Consider the following 18,951-nt stretch of genomic DNA (forward strand, 5'->3'; position numbering starts at 1 on the left):
AATGTTACTAGTAAGATGAAGGTCTTCTAAGTGCAATGTATGATCTTACAAATGAGGACAAAGAGTGTACCTTAAGCCAGTGGGACAAGTTTGGCATACTAGCATGATTTCAAAACGTACCTAAAAGTACTACTAGCTCACAGTTCGACTAGGGTGCAGTTTTGCCTCACTAGTAAAATGTTGTTATTCTACTAGTGAGGACGAAGAGCATACTGGTACACCGAACAAACACTAAGCTAGTAGGGCAACTGCCATTGACGACTATAGACGTCAAAAATTCATTTGAAGTATTTCTATTAGTTTTCCACTTTTGTTAATAAGAGTATGAAAACCTAAAAAAAAAAGAAAATTGGACATTTAGAACAGATATTAAATGTTTGATTCATCATTAGTTAATTATTGAAGTCATGTGATTAATTACAATGACAAATTTTATTCATCTGAGAAAAGAAAAGATAAAAAATTAGGGGCGTCAGGTGATTAAAATTTTAATTGTAATTAATCGCATGACTTTACTAGTTAACTCACGATTAATCTTATATCTGTTCTAAATGTACAATAAAAAAAAATCTAGGTTTTCACTCTTGTTAACAAAAGTGGGAAAAAAATGTTTAACTAATAGAAATAATTAAAATGATTTTTTACGTCTATAGCCGTCAATGGCAGTGAATGAGCTAGTAGGGCATGTAGTGAGTGCATTAGATGACTGTGTGCTACTACTAGTAAACTAGGTGTTACCTAGTAAATTTTGTCATGACACTATTGGTACTAGTAGCACACAGATTTAAACTAGTGAACTGTATTATGTTAAATTTGTTAGTATGCTATTTGTTGTCACTAGTAAGACGACTGTTTTAGTGTGTGTGTGTGGGGGGGGGGGATTCCACTGATGTATGACATTTTTGCACGCTAGTAGAATGACACTGGCATACTAGTAGGACAACTACATGTTACTAGTGTGTGCATTAGTTGATAACTGCATGCTACTAGTAAAGTACTAGATGTGAACTAGGAAGAAATGTGTAATTCAACTATGGGTACTAGTAGCATGCAGTCAACTCTTGTATAAAATACCTTGATGAAATTCTCAAACTGAGGTTGCAACACTTTCATGATGGTATCCGCTTTGGCAAGTGAAGTGCGTCGCCGTTGTGCTGTAAAGTCCTTGAAGAAATCGGCAAAATGGCCAGCAGCACGTTGTGAGCAACATTTCACGTTGGGCAATCAGGCGTGCAGATGAAGACAGATGTGGCTTACTTTGGTGTTGAAGAGGTGTTGGGGTGACTCCTTGTGTTTGTCCACGGCCGTCGCCGCCGTGGACACCAGCACCTGGCACGCCGCGCAGTGGAACAACGACACTTTAGTCATGTGGTCGTTTTCCTGTAGAGCTGACCACAGAAAAGACAAAACAACGTTTGGGAGTGACTTGTGACTGCTAGTGGACATTTATTTGCCCATAGGAAGTCACGCGGTATTTAGGCTAGTATGCTAGCTATTGATGAGCCACATGCGAAGGTGGTTTGTGTTGTGTAAAAAATCTTAACTTATGAATATACGCAGGTGAGCAAGGCTCTAGTGGTTGTACAGTGCCTTGCGAAAGTATTAGCCCTCCTTGAACTTTGTGACCTTTTGCCACATTTCAGGCTTCTAACATTTCATTTATTTTCTTTATGAAGAATCAAAAAGTGGGACACAATCGTGAAGTGCAATGAAATTTATAATGGTCTTTTGAACTCCATTTCCTTTATTATTATTATTTTTTTATAAATACAAATAACTGAAAAGTATGTCGCGCAAAAATAAGTCACCCCCTTTTTCTCTCAGTGCAGCCAACTGACTCCAGAAGTTCCTTGATGATTTCTGAATGATCCAATGTTAACCAAAATGACGGATGTATAATCTCAGTATGAATGCACCTGCTCTGTGATGGTCTCACAGGTATGTTTAGTAGGGCCAAAAAGGGAGGTTCTGTGACCATCCATCCTCTGGTAACAATGTTTTGAGGATTGTTTTGAGCTCAATGGACATTTTAGAAAAAATGTAGCCCCCGTGCCCCTCACAAAAGTCCCGGCATATTATGCTCAAGGGCCAAATTCAAAATGGCGTCGGGCGTCATCTGTACATACAAGTCGAAAATGGGGATTCCAAATTTGAGGCCATTTTAATCATAAGAACTCGTTTTGACTTTGAAATTCAAGATGGCTGGCATCCACTAGAGTGTTTATTTTGTTTCTGAGTGGTTTTGTAACAAGGAGAGGTCCTCTGGAGTAGGTTTTAGCCCACAGTCAGATAGCCAGCTGGGGGGAGGTGCGACCCCCTATGGCCTGAACCATTCTTTGTTGGGCCCCTCGCCAGTGACCAGTTTTTCATGGGAGGCCCTACCAGGAGCACAAGGGGCTCCAGACAATATAGCTCTCAGGGTCATAGGGACGCACAAACCCCTCCCCCACGGTAAGGTGATGGTTCCCAGAGAGTTTTTTTTTTTTTTTAAATGCACGTCAGAAGTGCCACTTGATGTGGGGAGGTCATTTAGTTTGTCACTTCCTTTGTAATACCTTTTGTATATAATCACTAATAATGACAACATGGGAAACCAAACAAAACATGTATGAGTCTGAATCACAGCATCGAGAATGCTTTCTTAATCTGAATACTCTCACAAGGCACCGTATATAGAGGCTCTACAGTGCATCGTGGATTTTCATCTATTGCAAGTTTGTTCATATTCCACGTGATCAACAGGTGTACTGTACAATTTGTGTTACTTTTTTGTTTGAGGTTGTTTTATGAGATTTTTTCAATTTCAAATATTGTGTTCCTTGACTCAATAAAGGTTGGGAAAAAAACACTAGTTTGAAAGTAAGAGTTGTTAATCCTGCCAAATTAATAATACCTTGAAGAGAGCTGTTATCAATGGCTCGGCTGCACTTGATGCTTTTATACAGCATGACGTCCTGCAATTTTTTTTTTTTTTTTAAGAAAAGGAAACAAACTCATGGGTGAGAACACTGACAGACAACAACATTCATAACTTGTGTAAGAATGACTGGCAATTTTTTTGTGTGTGTGTGAGTGTAACGTAAGATGATTTGAAGTATTTGGGATCATAGTAGTATATTTATTGATGGTTTAATCTATTCATTTGATTTTTCACATTTTTCACTTGAAAATTTGCTGTAGAGCTTTTAGTAACACACAAATGCAATCCTGATTTGAAAAACCGTAACGGTGCGAATGCGTCTTACCTGCAGGAATGCAATGGTCATATCATCGGAGTTATTCTGCTGCTGGATGTGCTCCATCGTTTCCCAGTGCATTTTGCTTTGCAAATGCTTCGCCAGCTCCTGCCCATTGCTCACTTCAATGTTACACAGGTCACAGTTGACAGTTATCCTTCAAAAGACAATATTGTCTTATTATGGGACTGCTGAAAGCAGCACATATTACTCTCCACCCTAGAAAATCCCCAGATTTTTCCGCAAAAATGCGGCCCGTACCGTAGATCGCACCAGGACAAATGAGGTATCAAACGATGCGGCTCGATCTGACTCGGTGCGGCATTACTTTTCTAGGAATTCCGAGTTACCATGGCGACGCAATTTCCCAAAAACTCCCATAGGAAATGAATGGAGAAAGGGGGAACAAATTACAGATCAAGCACCTTTTTCCAAGACACGCTACGCACGCATACGTTATCCGACCGATATGAATTTTAGCTTATTTTGTAGCAATTTTTCCCATCTTTAGCTCAGTGTCGAAATTTATTTTAAGGAATGAACACTCTCCCCCCTGTGCGGGTTCAAAGACAGTGAGTAAAATAGCCTTTTATTACACTCTGTGGAGCAATTAGGCTTTGAGTGGCGGGAACCAAAAAAATATATTTCCAAAAGTCAAAAGTTTCACTCGTCACCATGGCCACAATCTTTGCTCACTAGACATCAAATTCTCACATTTTGTAGTGACAAGTCTCTTCTTTCAGACAAACAAAATTTGGCTAAGGTGTCATTTAGTACCTTTATTTTCACTTTAAGCGAGGAGAAGTTGGACTAACTCGCCTATCTTTTCCATGTTAAATTCGCCTCCTTTTTCCTCTTCATTTTGGATAAATCATAAGTTTTCAACCTGCTCTCATTTGGTCCTTTTTCATCCGATTAAAAAAGTGAGGACATGCTCGCGTTCCCCAAACTCTTGCCGTTCTAACGAGCCATTTCTTGAATCTGCATCTTGAACCGTTAAGTCGTGAGAGGCTTTTGTTCGAGGTGTGCGTCTCTCATACAATATCAATGGAATGTGGGTGCGTGACGTCTCCAAGTCAAATGTGTGTGCGTGAATTTGCATTTTTCTTAAAGGGACAGTAAGATACTTTTAGTTGATGTTGATTATGGTTAACTTCCACATTTCTTGACCGATTCCAGTCGTTTAAATTTTAAACTGTTCAGCTCATTTACAATAGTCAGCAGTCCCATTCAAAATTTCCGCGGGAATTTTTCTAGTTATTTGTAAAACCACTGTGTCCTGTTGGAAGACATTTTAGATTGAAGGACAGAGCGAAATGGGCAGATATGAGCATATCCTGGGAGTATTTTTTAGATGTTCTACTTGTAGTTTTAGTGCCGTGTTACTGTTTATGCTAAAGTAACAGCTGATTGATTTAGTCGGTTTTGAACCTTCACAATAGTGACGCTAATTCCGTTCCGTCCACTTCCAACTGCATGCCAACTTGAAGCAAAAACACTTTTGAATCATTCGGAGAAGTAGCTTTTTGCCGAATTCAACGCTGCTAATTTGGGTAGGGCAGATTACATAATAGGAACAAATGGAAACAGCGCAATGCCACATAGAAGCAAAAATACCGCATGTGCCACAGCAAAAATAATCACCAAATCTAAATACCGATCCGAATGCCTCAAGGAATCGGATTTCACAATGTGAACCATTAACACGTCAACATGGAGTTCAACGGTCAAAACGATGTTGGTGTGTTAAAAAGAAGCTAAGAAGTGAGAAAATCTACAAGCAAGCCACATCTTTGGCTTCACACAAGAGAGAAACATTTTTGGTACTCACTGGTCCATTTGTACAGATTTTCTCACTTTTCTTTTTATGCTTGCCATTCGTGCATCGTTCTCCGGTTCTGCAAAGCGGTAAAAAAACAACAACAACACACACACACACATTTAACACATTATTTGAATGAATCCCAGTTGGTCTTGGCCTGGACTGGTCTCTAGTATTACGGGGCACATACAGCTGGACACTATTTGGAATCTTAGATGATCAATATTGGAATCTGCAGCATAAACCCCTGATTAGGAGTCTGGGACAGCCCGACTATCAAGATATTCTTGAGAGAAATGTGCTGCCCAGTGTCAGAAAGCTTGAATCGTCGGTCATGGGTCTTGCAACAGGATAATGAGCCTAAACATCCAAGAATGGCTAAGAGCAAAAACTGGGGACTTATTGTGAAGTGGGGCCTTCTTTGAGCCCTAAACTATATCCTATTGAACATCTGTGAAAGGAGCTGAAACATGCAGTCTAGAGAAAGCACACTTTACAATTTCTTAAATGTTTGTTTTTTTTATCCAGTAGACTACAGTACAGTCATATTTAACATTTAAAGGGTGATTTTCTTTACATTCTAATTTATGCAGACCCCGCAGTCTTAAAAACATTCTTCTGATTATTATTGTTGCAATACGAGTTAAGCAGCAAAAGCCACCTGTTTTTAATCCATCTCAAGGGGCGGCCATTTTGCCAGTTGCTGTCGACTGACAATAACATCGCAGTTGCTCAGGGCGCAGGTAACGGCCAATCATGGCTCCCCTGTTTTCTGGAGCCGGCCAATCAAGGCCCAGCTGACCATACACGGCTCAGCTTCAGAAGAAAGGTGATTCATGATTGGTTGTTACCTGAGCCTGAAGCAAGTGGCAAAATGGCCGCCCCGTGAGATGGGTTGATAATAGGTGGATTTTGCTGCTTTAACTCATACTGCAATATTTGAAGCTTTTACTAATGGGGCTGCATAGAACATATTCTTGTAAAGATTTTTTGGTGTTTACTTGCTCTTAGTCTTTAAGTACATATTGGACAATACAATACAGTTTAGTCTTTCAGATCTGTTTGCACTAAAAATGTATTCAAATGTAATATTTAAAAAAAAAAAAAATTCTTAGAATAAAATACAATTAACATATATTGGCAGGTTCTTTGGCAAATATAAATATGCATGAATATGGATATTACATGTAAAAAAAACATTTTTTTTTACCTGCTTCTACGGGCTCCTCAATTTCATAGTCCCGCTGCAACATTGGCGAGGATAATCTGACACGTGGGACCATCTGCGGAAGTGAAAACGGGACAGTTGGTTAGACAATTCTCGTATTATCAGCACTTTAATGCAGAAAACAAAGCACAAAATAGGCCATTGCTGTGTTAGGTAAGGAAGGTCCACTCCAGCCCTGTAGGTGGCAGTGATGGGCTTTAAGAAAAAAAAATGGATCCACCAGGCTGAATCTGCTGGGTCTGGTGGGCTGCTACCCAAATGCAAACCCACTAACAAGCAAGTGTTTTGCCATCATAGCTTCTGGTGTATTAATGGTTTAAACTATTAGTTCTGGGGTGAATATTACAATGAAGTGACTTTGGGGTCCTCATCAGAATCACTCAGTTAGCATAAAAATGTAGCAGATGAATAAAAGTCTGAGATCTTATTTTAAGTGGCCACACATTGAAACACATACCAATGCAATGTGTGCACCGACTTCAACGACCTACTTAATACTATTAAGATGAAGTTCAATGGGGGGAAAAAACAGACTTTTGGGGCAATATTGGCAAGTTGCCAGGGCTGAGGTCCCTATCTTTACCATACCGGGCTTCTGTGCTCAGGGCTGATCATCTCTTCTCCTTTGGTCCGCGCTCTCCCATAAGATGCCGAATACTGTGGACTACATGTACACCTGTCAGGGCTGAAAGATCTTTGACTAGATCTGTAACCCAGAGGCTCTATCAATTTCATATCCGGGCTGTAGGACCGTTGTTCAGCCGGCCGCTGATGACCCGGACTACCAATGTGGCTTTCGCCGAGTCTGCTCTCGGGGCTTAAGTCGTGTATGTCCAAGTCTCGGCCCGATATCCACGAAGGGGTGACACGGTTGCTTCTGTCCAGAGGCACATGTTGCCACTCAAGATTGTCATCCCCCTCGGGCGGGGAACTTTCCCATTTCAGGTTGTCATCCCCCTCGGGCGGGGAGTTGGAGTTTATCTCCCACAAATTGATATCAGGCAAGCCTTCCATAGGTGGATCAAAGGGTTCGTAAAGTTCAGTCCTGTAGGTGAGAAAGGGGGATGACTGAGTGAGCAACACGCCATTGTTATTGTTTTGTCACACCAACAGTAATTCACTGACAAAGCGACTGATTGTATCTTTGGGAAAACAGATCGTTTCGATTGTTTGTTATTTCTTACAGTTTTTCTCTATAGGTTTGGCACATTTCTTGAAACTGAAATGACATTTTCAAAATGCCATGGACAAATTCCAAAACTACCTTACAATTGGTCTCAACTGATAGACATTTCTCATTGCTTTCATCAAATTGCCAATGTCTTTGTACATGTCTCAATTGCCTCAGTTTCACATTTAGCACATTTTCCAAATGGATAGATCTCGCTGATCGAACTGGATTAGTTGTTTTTCCAGTCTGATGGCTGTTCTCTCCAAAACATGTCAGCAGGATTTCAGTGTGTAAGTCATAATATGCAAAATTAGGGGTTTGAATAGTCTAGTACCTGGCGATTCGATTCGTATCACAATTCAATACCGATTAATCCCGATACGAATCTATAAATTGATTATTGAGATTATTTTTTTTTAATACTCAAATTTAGAAAATACTAATCAGTAAACTTGTACATATACACTGTAAGATTTGTATGATTTTTTTTTTGTTTATCTGAAAATTCAGTCTTATAACTGAACCACTGCATTTAACAAACAGGTTGCAGTCTGTTTCATGTTTGAACAGCACTGAAATCAAATATTAAGGCTTAACGTTCCATTAATATAACATTCTTCCATGCTTAATGTGTGAATCCTAACCCTAAGTAAGACGTTTTGTTGAATATTCCCTTAAAAAAAATGTTAAAAAAATCGATTCTGCCGCATATCGAATCGATTTGAGAAATGCGCGCTATAATATCGCGATATATTGCAGAATCAATTTTTTCTAACACCCCTATGCAAAATCATCTGTTCAATTGTCAAAATCAGTCAAGCATATCACAGGGGATCAGTGAAGAGAATGGTTGAGACATCGATGTCGTTTTTTGCTCGTCGCGTTACAAGGGAAAATATCAGCTGCGACGTGGATGAAAACCTTTGGCCAAACAAAGAGCAGCGTATGGATGGCCAAGAGGGGGAAAGTGACGATTGTGACTACACAGTAAATTCTGTAGAGTAAATTTGACTCCATTTAGAGTAAATTTGACTCTATTTTGGTGGGACTAAATACACTCAGTTTTAGAGTTATATTTACACTTGGAAAAAAGTAAAATAAAGAATTGACACACAAAAAAAAAGCTGAAGGGTTGAGGAACTTTCAGGTTGGGAAACGGCCGCAGTACCACCTGAACTACGCCACTTCTACTGTTTGCTTAGCTCCAAGATGTTTTTGGTCTCGGAGTTATGAAGATTCCATCTGACACGAGCAATACTTACTACAGCAACACACAGCAGGAGCTCTGTTGCTCAGGGCGTCGATCAGCTGTCTCCCAAGCTGAAGGTCATGAGTTCGTTCCTCAACCCTAGAGTGATTTTTACTTATTTTTTTCACTTTTTTATTTTACACTCTTCCAAGTATAAATATTACTCTAAAACTGAGTCTATTTAGTCCCACTCTAAATGGAGTCAAATTTACTCAACAGAATTTACTGTGTAGTGAAAGTGTTACAGTAGTAGTAGTTATTAGTTTTTCATGAATATACAGATTTCGTCCTTGACCGTGAGTGGAGTATGTCAAACCGCAAACTTTGAAAACTGCTCTTGTAAAATCCTTTTTTCCCCACTCAGTTTTATATATAATTGTATTTTGTTAGCTGTTGTGAGAAAACATCTAATCATTTTGATTTGTGGTGCTCACACAATGCCAAAGGGATGATGCATTTTGGGGGCACTGACACAGAAATTTGATTGTTGACTGTTTTGGGAGATATACGAGCTTTTGCAGATGATCCATGGTGTTGTGCAAAATCATCGAAGTTATTTTTGGCAAAAGTGAATGCAGATGAGCCAAAGCAATTGAGAAGGATCTTTGCAGTTGTGACAGTACCGACTCTTTGTTTGGAGTGAAGCATGTGTGACCAGTTTTGGGATAGATATGTGCGTTTGCTAATGAACTGATTGATGTAAGTCTGTTTGGCCAAATGAGCTTGCAGTTTTGAAAATGTCATCTCAGTTTCAAGAAATGTGCCAAACTTATGGAGAAAAACTGTAATAGAGCAGTGCCTTGAGATGACTTGTTTGACTTGTTTGATTTTCAAGATAAGAGCATTCGTTGGATGGATTTTTTTTGTGTTGGAAATTGCAAGCAAAAATTTTAAATACAAATGCTGCATGGTGGTGAACTCAAGTCATTTCACAACGAGCAGCTGTTTGGCGGGGAGTGAAAAATCTTACCAAAAAAAGGCTTCAAGATGTTTCTTGTCAGTTCCAGTTAAAGTTTACAAAATATATATTACATGTTGTGTTTGTGGACTTACCCTTCTTCATTGCTTTGTTCCTGGGATTCATCTTCAGGATCTTCCTTATCGATCGGTTTGAATGAAGGCTTCCATTTATGAGGGAAAGGTAGCACTAAAATGTCAAATAAAATGAGAAGGTATAGTTATCTTAACTCTGTGGACATTTATTTATTGTGTATAGCTAACTGCAAGCCTTGATTGCATATCTCATAGGGTAAACCTAAAATTTTCCCTAATTTACAATGATTTGTATGTAGTTTTTTTTAAGCACAACAGTATTTTGATATCATTTGTTAATACTACTATTAGTGTATCATTTTGCTGTCATTTAGAGTAATTTGTAACACTTATGTCTTTTAATCAGCCTTGAGCTACAAATACAGATGAAATAGTGAATGTAGTAAACTGGCTGAGATTGATTCCAATACCCCTTTGTTCTTCGCACTATTTATTTATTCATGTGTATGTACAGTTGTGTTCAAAATAATAGCAGTGTGTTTAAAAATGGTTCAAATACTAAAGTAGTAGTCCAATAGTTTTTATTTTCATGCGTTGGGAACAACACTGCAGATCATATTCTAAATCAAAACATGAAGAAACATTTGTCTTTTTTTTTATTGCTTTTAAGAAAATGTAAAAAAAAAAAAAAAAAAAAAAGAAAAGAAAATAGTCTGTATTTTTTTTTTTTTTTACAGATTTTAATATTTACTTTATAAACTCAAATTTTCTTGGATTTAGCATTCCTGTGACTCATTAAACTAATATTTAGTTGTATAACCTCGGTTTCAAAGAACTGCTTCAAATCAGTTTTGCATGGAGTGGACAGATATCGACAGATATCCCGGTCCAGGATGATTTGACAACTGTCCCTCTGCATTTCTTGGTTTTGCCTCAGAAACAGAACTTTTGAATTCGCCCCATAGGTTTTCGATCGGATTGAGCTGGCCACTCCAGAACTGTCATTTTGTTGGTCTGGAACAAAGATGCTGCTCGTTTACTGGTGTGTTTGGGGTCATTGTCTTGTTGAAACACCCATTTCAAGAGCATTTCTTCTTTAGCATAAGGCAACATGACCTCTTCAAGTATTATTTTGATATAAACAAAACTGATCCATGATCCCTGGTATGCGATAAATAGGCCCAACACCATAGTAAGAAAGACATCCCCATATCATGATGCTTGCCACCATGCTTCACTGTCTGTGTACTATGGCTTGAATTCAGTGTTTGGGAGTCGTCTGACAAACTGTTTGCGGCCCTTGGACCCAAAAAGAACAATCTTACTTTCATCAGTCCACAAAATGTTTCTCCATTTCTCTTTAGGCCAATTGATGTGATCTTTGGCAAATTGCATCCTCTTCAGCAAGTCTTTTTTTTTTTGTGGGACTTTACGGGGGCTTCTTGCTAACAGATTAGCTTCACACAGGCGTCTAATTGTCACAGTACTCACAGGTAACTTCAGACCGTCTTTGATCTCCCTGTAGCTGATCATTAGTTGAGTCTTCGAATGGTTGTTTTCCCATTTACTTCCACGTCTCTCTGGTTTTGCTTTTCATTTTAAAGCATTAGAGATCATTTTAGCCGAGCAGCCTATTATTTTCTGCACTTCTTGATATGTTTTCCCTTCTGCAATTATTTTTTTTAATTGCACAGACTCAGGACCATGCATATCAAGAATGCTGGGTCTTAGTTTACTGTGACTCTACTCCACCTACTGGTAAATTGTATGCCATGTAGAAATAGATTTTCTACACACACAAAAAGTGATTCATCTGGTTAATCATGTCAGTGCTATTATTATGTATTTATGTGAATCTTGACATCATCTTGACAAGGGACACAATTTTGTTGTCAAAAATACACAACTTAATGCTCACAAATATATACAGGTTGAAGGATGCCAATGTCAAAAATAGTACACTTTGTAGCTTGAAAATATATACAACTACGTTATTCTCTAAGTATTACGACTTCAACTCAATAAATGCCAAGGCTTAAATCCATTGGATTAAAAAAAAACATTCAGTGCCAATGTAACAAGGTATACACCCCTATATGTCTACTACAGACCCTTTAAAAAAAATGTTTAATATCCTCCAAAAGTTGAATAATTTCCTTCATTCACTTTTATTTTAACAACCCATTTGTATTATTTCACTGATTATTTTCAATCTTTTCCAATAAAACAAGATTAGAACACTGAAAAAGTATGCTGCTTCTTGTTATTAAAAAAAAAAGGGAATCGGCAAAAATCGCGATCGGCACGTCAGACTTTTTAAAAGATAGGGGATCTGTGATCGGCTGGAAAATTGTGATTGGTGCACCAACAGCCAGCCTAGGCCAATAAAAACATGACCTCACCAAGTCAAGGTTTCATTCCAAGTCATGGTGACCGATGTTATCATGCAGTGCCCTCAGTGCTAGGCAACTCCATCCATCTTGTACCGCTTATCCGAGGTCGGGTCGCGGGGGCAGCAGCTTTAGGAGGGATGCCCAGAATTCCCTCTCCCCAGCCAATTTAACCAGCTCCTCCGGCGGAATCCCAAGGCATTTCCGGGCCTGCCGAGAGCCATAGTCTCTCCAGCGTGTCCTGGGTCGTCCCTGGGGCCTCCCGCTGGTAAGACATGCTCGGAACACCTCTCCAGGGAGGCGTCCAGGAGGCATCCGAACCAGATGCCCGAGCCACCTCAGCTGGCTCCTCAACGCCGAGGAGTAGCGGCTCGACCCCGAGTCCCTCCCGGATGACCGAGCGTTTCTCCCTATCTCTAAGGGAGAGCCCGGACACCCTGCGGAGGAAACTCATTTCGCCCGCTTGTATCCGGGATCTTGTTCTTTCGGTCACGACCATAGGTGAGGGTAGGAACGTAGATCAATTGGTAAATTGAGAGCTTTGCCTTTCGGCTCAGCTCCTTCTTCACCACAACGGACCGATACAGAGTCCGCATCACTGCAGACGCAGCAACGATCTGCCTGTCGATCTCCCGCTTTAACCTACCCTCACTCGTGAACAAGACCCCAAGATACTTGAACTCCTCCACTTGGGGAAGGATCTCATCCCCGACCCGGAGAGAGCACGCCACCCTTTTCCCGACTGAGAACCATGGTCTCGGATTTGGAGGTGCTGATCTTCATCCCAACCGCTTCACACTCGGCTGCGAACCGCTCCAGTGAGAGTTGGAGATCACGGCTTGATAAAGCCAACAGCACCACGTCATCTGCAAAAAGCAGAGATGCAATGCTGAGGCCACCAAACCGGACCCCCTCAACGGCTTGGCTGCGCCTAGAAATTCTGTCCAAAAAAGTTATAAACAGAATCGGCAACAAATGGCAGCCTTGGCGGAGTCCAACCCTCACTGGAAACAAATCCGACTTACTACAGGCGATGCGAACCAAGCTTTGGCACCGGTCATACAGGGACCGCACAGCCCGTATCAAGGGGCTCGGTACCCCGTACTCCCAAAAGCATCCCCCACAGGACTCCCCGAAGGACCCAGTCGACCACCTTCTCCAAATCCACAAAACAAATGTAGACTGGTTGGGGGAACTCCCACACACCCTTGAGGACCCTGCAGAGGGTGAAGAGCTGGTCCACTGTTCCACGGCCGGGACGAAAACCACACTGCTCCTCCTGAATCCGAGATTCGAATTCCCGACAGACTCTCCTCTCCAGCACCCCTGAATATACTTTACCAGGGAGGCTGAAGAGTGTGATCCCTCTATAGTTGGAACACACCCTTCGGTCCCCCTTCTTCAAAAGGGGGACCACCACCCCGGTCTGCCAATCCAGAGGCACTGTCCCCGATGTCCACGCGATGTTGTAGACGCGTGTCAACCACGACAGCCCCACAACATACAGAGCCTTTAGGAACTCCGGGCGGATCTCATCCACCACCGTGGCTGTGCCACCGAGGAGCTTTCCAACCACCTCAGTCACCTCGAACCCCGAGATAGGAGAGCCCACCTCAGAGTCCCCAGACTCTGCTTCCCCAAAGGAAGACGTGTCGGTGGAATTGAAGAGGACTTTGAAGTACTCTGCCCACCGACTCACGACGTCCCGAGTCGAGGTCAGCAGCACCCCATCTCGACTATACACAGTGTTGACGGTGCACTGCTTTCCCCTTTTGCTGCCGCCTATCCCACTACCGACCCGACCCCTTTGGCCCCTCCCACCGGTGGTGAGCCCATGGGAAGGGAGACCCACGTTGCCTCTTGGGTGTAGGGCCGGCCACCAGGAGCTCGCCTACGAGCCCCGCCTCTAGAGGGAGGCCCCGGTGACGCACGTTCGGGCAAGGGAAACGACAGTCCATTTATTTCACTCGTCATAGGGGTCTTTTGAGCCGTGCTTTGTCTGGCCCCTCACCTAGGACCTGTTTGCATAAAGCCCCAGACAACATAGCTCCAAGGATCATTGGGACACACAAACCCTTACCACGGTAAGGTGCCGGCTCACGGAGGGGCTAAGCAACTCCACAACCTCAAATTCGGGATCTCCAGTTGGAGTGTAGGAGGCGGTTGGCTTTCAGACTCCAGATGTTCGAATACTGTTTTGAAAACTATTTCCTCCTTCCTCCCATTGTTTTTCTGCCAAATTGCTCATTGTGAAATACGGGACAACAGGAAGCCCATGAGACACTCCTGAGTGAAAACCTTTCCCAGGAACTAATGTTAATACTGAAGGGAAGCAGCAAGGAAGACACAAAGACTCTTTGGTCTATATAAATAAAAAAAATATTTAACATAAATACATGACAACCAAAATATTGTCACAGAAAATGCATGGGTGAAAAATTAACCAAAATGTCCTTTTTTTTACTTATTCCCCTCAAAGAAATTGATTTGATTTTTGATCACTTGTCTTTTTCCAACACCGGTGTGAAATAATTTTGCTCATTCAAATCTAATAAGTACTCATTTGTATTTATCAATTCGAAATTCAAGGCTCAACTATACTGTTTGAAAATTCATTTATATTATATCCATCAGTTTAATTTTGGGTTGGCTCACCATCACCACAGCAATATATCGTTGCGGGCCTCATTACAATACACTTATCGATACGCAGGAGTCAGAATCGTTATTGCACATTAATTTGTAAACAGGCAGTTAACCACTCGTGCTTGCAGGGCTGTGAGGCAGCAGCCTCTGAAGTGAATTGCCTCAATTAAGTGCAAACTTGCACGTGCACTTAATTGCAAAAAAAAAAGTGTACATGTGTGGGTGTCCCACAAACTCAAGTCTGTTCTAAAAATAGCTAACCAGTGATTGGACACGGTCTTGCTAAAAAAATATTTAAAAAATAAACAGAGGAAGCTATCAACATTTATTTAAACTTTAACATGGTACATGTTTCTTAATGTACCAATTTTCCTATATCTTGTTTAAAAGCTAAATAGAATGTGTTAAATGGAGAAAAAAAAATACTAAGGGACATAAAAAATAATGGACACGCCCACGCCCACGCCCATGCCCAACCTCAACGACACAAATAAAAAAAATGTAGACCAAGGTGTCAACTGCAACATACTGTATAAATAAGAGGAGGGGCAGCAGCACATTCATGCTCATCACTCGAGTATCCTTGAACATGTTGAACTGCAACCAAATCATGTCTGGGAGACAGGTACAAAATGAAGGTACTGCAATGTTCCTTTGAAATCTGAGTTTCAGTTGTTTCTCACAACTTGCCGTATAATTTACTGGGACATGGAAGAAATAGCAGAACAATCAAATGCTCTTCCACGAGAAGACAGAAGGTGTATCATTAACATGTGTATCCACATCGTTTTTCTAAGTAGTGTGCTGTGAGATTTTCTCCTATGTGAAATACGTATGTGCCTTGACTGGGAAACACATTTCCCTTACTATGTTCCAAAAATATTAACAGAAATGAGGAACTGAAAAAAACTGTCCTAAGTAGCCAGAGCGCTGGAGTGGTCTGAACATTGAAATGTTTTCTTTCCATCCTAAAAATTACCCCTACACCAAATTTCACTGAAATTGGAAGGGATGAGTTTTCAAAATGCTATTTATCTGGGTGATTTGAGGTGGAATGATAATATTACTACTTGTAGCTTTTAGTTTGACAGTAGTTTTTACATAAAAAACATGACACTTTTGTATATTTTAGAGAAACTTTCATTTATGTAACATCCTGACTTTTTTTCGGATTAAATCGAACTTTAATCTTGTTGTGTAGTTTATTAATGTAGTCAGTACCTTTTTGTACTTCAATACCTACAACTTGTTTAAAACTTAAAAGCTTTGAACACACTTCCAAGTAAACAAAAGTTTTGTTTTGTGTTGTTTACCTGGCAGAGTCTGAGCTGTTCTTGCACCTGTCACCATAGCAGATGTGCTTCTACTCTTTGGCACCGTCGTGGTTTTCATTGGAGAGTGCATCTTGCGTTCGTTCAAGTCTTCAGGTACTCTACAAGTAGTACATTTATAAAGAATATGTGTACGTTACATGCCATAACCCTTCTTGCACCTGTCACCATAACAGATGTGCTTCTACTCTTTGGCATCGTCGTGGTTTTCATTGGAGAGTGCATCTTGCGTTCGTTCAAGTCTTCAGGTACTCTACAAGTAGTACATTTTATGTGTACGTTACATGCCATAACCCCTGGGCGTTATTATAGTTTGATTAAATTCTTGTAATTTTTGCCAAAATCTGGCATTTCCTTTGAAGTGTGATAATTTAGTCATCTATGAATATTTTTTTCACTTTCAACCGCTCAAAATGTTCACTGGCATCAGACCTATCTATACATATATAGTTTTAAAAAAAATGTTTTTTTAATGCCCTCTATGGACAATAATAGCAGTATTATGCTAACAGCAAAATTAACTATGCTGTATATATATGTAAAATAAAGGTCTAATTTGAATATTTCATGACATATTTAGAGGCTTGAATAAGTCCAATAGAATTTTTTTATGCATGCCCAGTTTTTCACAATGGCATTTTTCTGAATAGCACAAAACTCTTGTAATTTTGCCAAAATCAGGCATTTCCTTTGAAGTGAAATAACTTAGTCATTTATGAATATTTTTTCACTTTCAACCGCTCAAAATGTTCAGTGGCATCAGACCTATCTACACATATATTGTTTTTTTTTTAATGCCCCCTATGGACAACAATAGCGGTATTATGCTAATAGCAAGACTAACTATGCTGTATATATATATATATATATATATATATATATATATATATATATAAAATAAAAGAATAATTTGAATATTTCATATGACATAGTTAGAGGCTCAAACAAGTCCATAAGTCATAACAATAGAATTTTTTTATGCATGCATTTTGTATTCATTTATTAGCCTTTGGCGCCACCTAGCGGATTTTTGTGTTAACACTCTCAACACACAAATTCCTCTATTTTGATGTTTATGACTCATCAAAGAAGCGATTGCATCAGTAATCACGGAAAATGCATTATAACAAATCAGGTTTACAGCATATCAAAAACTGTGATTTATAATGGGAGTCAATGAGCCAAAATCGGGCATTATTACAACTTCGTGTGAATCTCTCCCTCCTGTTTGGTAATAATTCTAAATTACAGCATGGCGCCAATTTGAACTTCTACATTCTTAAACAATACTGGTAAAAAATACCAAAATATTTTTTTCAAATGCTTTTTCTTTGATGAAAAACATAAAAACATAAAAAAACAGAAAATGGACAAATGACGCCCAGGGGTTAATCGAGTACAAAATTACCTGTTCGGTTGTTCGTTGACCCGGTCATTTTGTCGGCGAGTCGCTGTCCGTGCTAACTGCGAAGTGTTGCTATAAGCAACGTGTTTGTGAGGATTCATGGTTTGATTTGTTTTTGTACAGGGGAGATATAAATGACAGAGTGTCAAGCATAGAGTGGAAAAGAGACACCCTCCCAAGCGTCAACCAGTAGGCGGTGCTACAGGATACGTTTAGGATTCGTGATGCCGTTCAGCGCGTCTTCAGTTTGCGAAAATGTCCACTTTCTAAAAATCCTTTTCAAAGGGGATGTATTCATTGATATTGGGCACTGTGAAGGCGCGATTTGTGACGCGCATGCGCAGAAAATCGGCCATCTTGGATTGCTAACTACGGCAACCACATAGGTAAAAACACGTTCACACACGCAAAATGAAACAGACATTGGGAAAAGTAGACCAGGTGCACGCTTGTTTTTTTTTTTTTTTTATTTAATCAAAGCAGTTCTGTACCCAAGCATATTTTGTACGAATAGAAAGGATTTTGACACATACTGTAATTCTAGTTTGCTGTGAGAGTTAGTACGGTTTATTACTGCTAATCTTTAAAACGTATAGGATCAAAAGTTACTTAGTTACTTTAAAATTAATCCAGAACATATTTTATTTTCATGTATCATTTTACGAACGCGCAATATCGCGCAGGCATATGACGGTATTTTGTTCTAGTGTCGTTGCCGTAGTTAGCGATCCAAGATGGCCGATCTTCCGCCCATGTGCGTCACAGATGTGCAGGGGTCACAGATAGCGCCTTCACAGGCACCATATGATCTCCCAAGACCCACAGCCTATTGAAAATACTAATCTTAAGGTTTCTAGCTTTTTATTATTTGTTAGTTAGCCAGCTGTAGAACTTTTTGTGAAACATGTCAAGCAGTGACAATTGACACAAACATTTTTTGCTTTTAGGACACCTCGGGCTTTAAAACTGAGACTCAAAAACGTATTTTTATGGCAAAATAATACTTAATTTAGATCATGATTAGGGGTCGCAAATGTGGTATACAGTCCACGGGCACCAGTAACTCCAAAGACCATCTCAGTTGCCCGTGGGCCTGTTATAAAATAGCCAGGCTTTTTCCTGTGTACAAAATCCTGAGGCGGCCACCTCCACCTAATTTGCTCACCACCTCCAGCCTGAGCCACTGATATTGCTCAACACACTAGCACAGCGCTCTAGCTGTGTTGATTGAACTTGGCAGCAACGCATTTTAACTGCAGTTGCAGTGTTGCGCCATTATGGAGGCGCTACATCAACAGCAGTGCACCGGAAAGACCTAAAGCAACAACCGAAGAAGAAACAGCTTTTCCCCCCTTCTTTTTCTTAAACTTTAATGTACCGAAGTAGAAACAGATCATGGGAGCAACCGTTGCACACGCCCATTTCCTGGTTGTGAGGCAGAGGTGGCGCGCTCCAGCCATCGGCAAAGTCATAAAAACAC

The 18,951-nt window shown here is 40.3% G+C and overlaps 1 protein-coding gene across 2 annotated transcripts in view; it reads right to left on the bottom strand.

Moving 5' to 3' along the window:
* LOC144045064 (uncharacterized) overlaps positions 1 to 17,851 on the bottom strand; it is an 18,614-nt gene extending 763 nt beyond the window's left edge. The window contains exons 1-10 of one of the 2 annotated variants that reach the window (XM_077559870.1): positions 17,475 to 17,848; positions 16,049 to 16,167; positions 9,760 to 9,853; positions 6,875 to 7,331; positions 6,269 to 6,341; positions 5,068 to 5,134; positions 3,246 to 3,393; positions 2,894 to 2,954; positions 1,258 to 1,388; positions 1,075 to 1,164 (exon numbers count right to left, since the gene is read on the bottom strand). In XM_077559870.1, the coding sequence (XP_077415996.1) occupies positions 1,075 to 1,164; positions 1,258 to 1,388; positions 2,894 to 2,954; positions 3,246 to 3,393; positions 5,068 to 5,134; positions 6,269 to 6,341; positions 6,875 to 7,331; positions 9,760 to 9,853; positions 16,049 to 16,167; positions 17,475 to 17,572 (1,338 nt within the window). In that variant the 5' untranslated portion in view covers positions 17,573 to 17,848. Of the gene's footprint in view, positions 1 to 1,074; positions 1,165 to 1,257; positions 1,389 to 2,893; positions 2,955 to 3,245; positions 3,394 to 5,067; positions 5,135 to 6,268; positions 6,342 to 6,874; positions 7,332 to 9,759; positions 9,854 to 16,048; positions 16,168 to 17,474 lie in introns of both variants that reach the window. The other variant, XM_077559871.1, reaches the window with a different exon arrangement.
* Between the last annotated feature and the right edge of the window lie 1,100 nt (positions 17,852 to 18,951).

The sequence above is a fragment of the Vanacampus margaritifer genome, chromosome 2, assembly GCF_051991255.1.
Source record: "Vanacampus margaritifer isolate UIUO_Vmar chromosome 2, RoL_Vmar_1.0, whole genome shotgun sequence".
NCBI classification, from domain to species: domain Eukaryota; kingdom Metazoa; phylum Chordata; class Actinopteri; order Syngnathiformes; family Syngnathidae; genus Vanacampus; species Vanacampus margaritifer.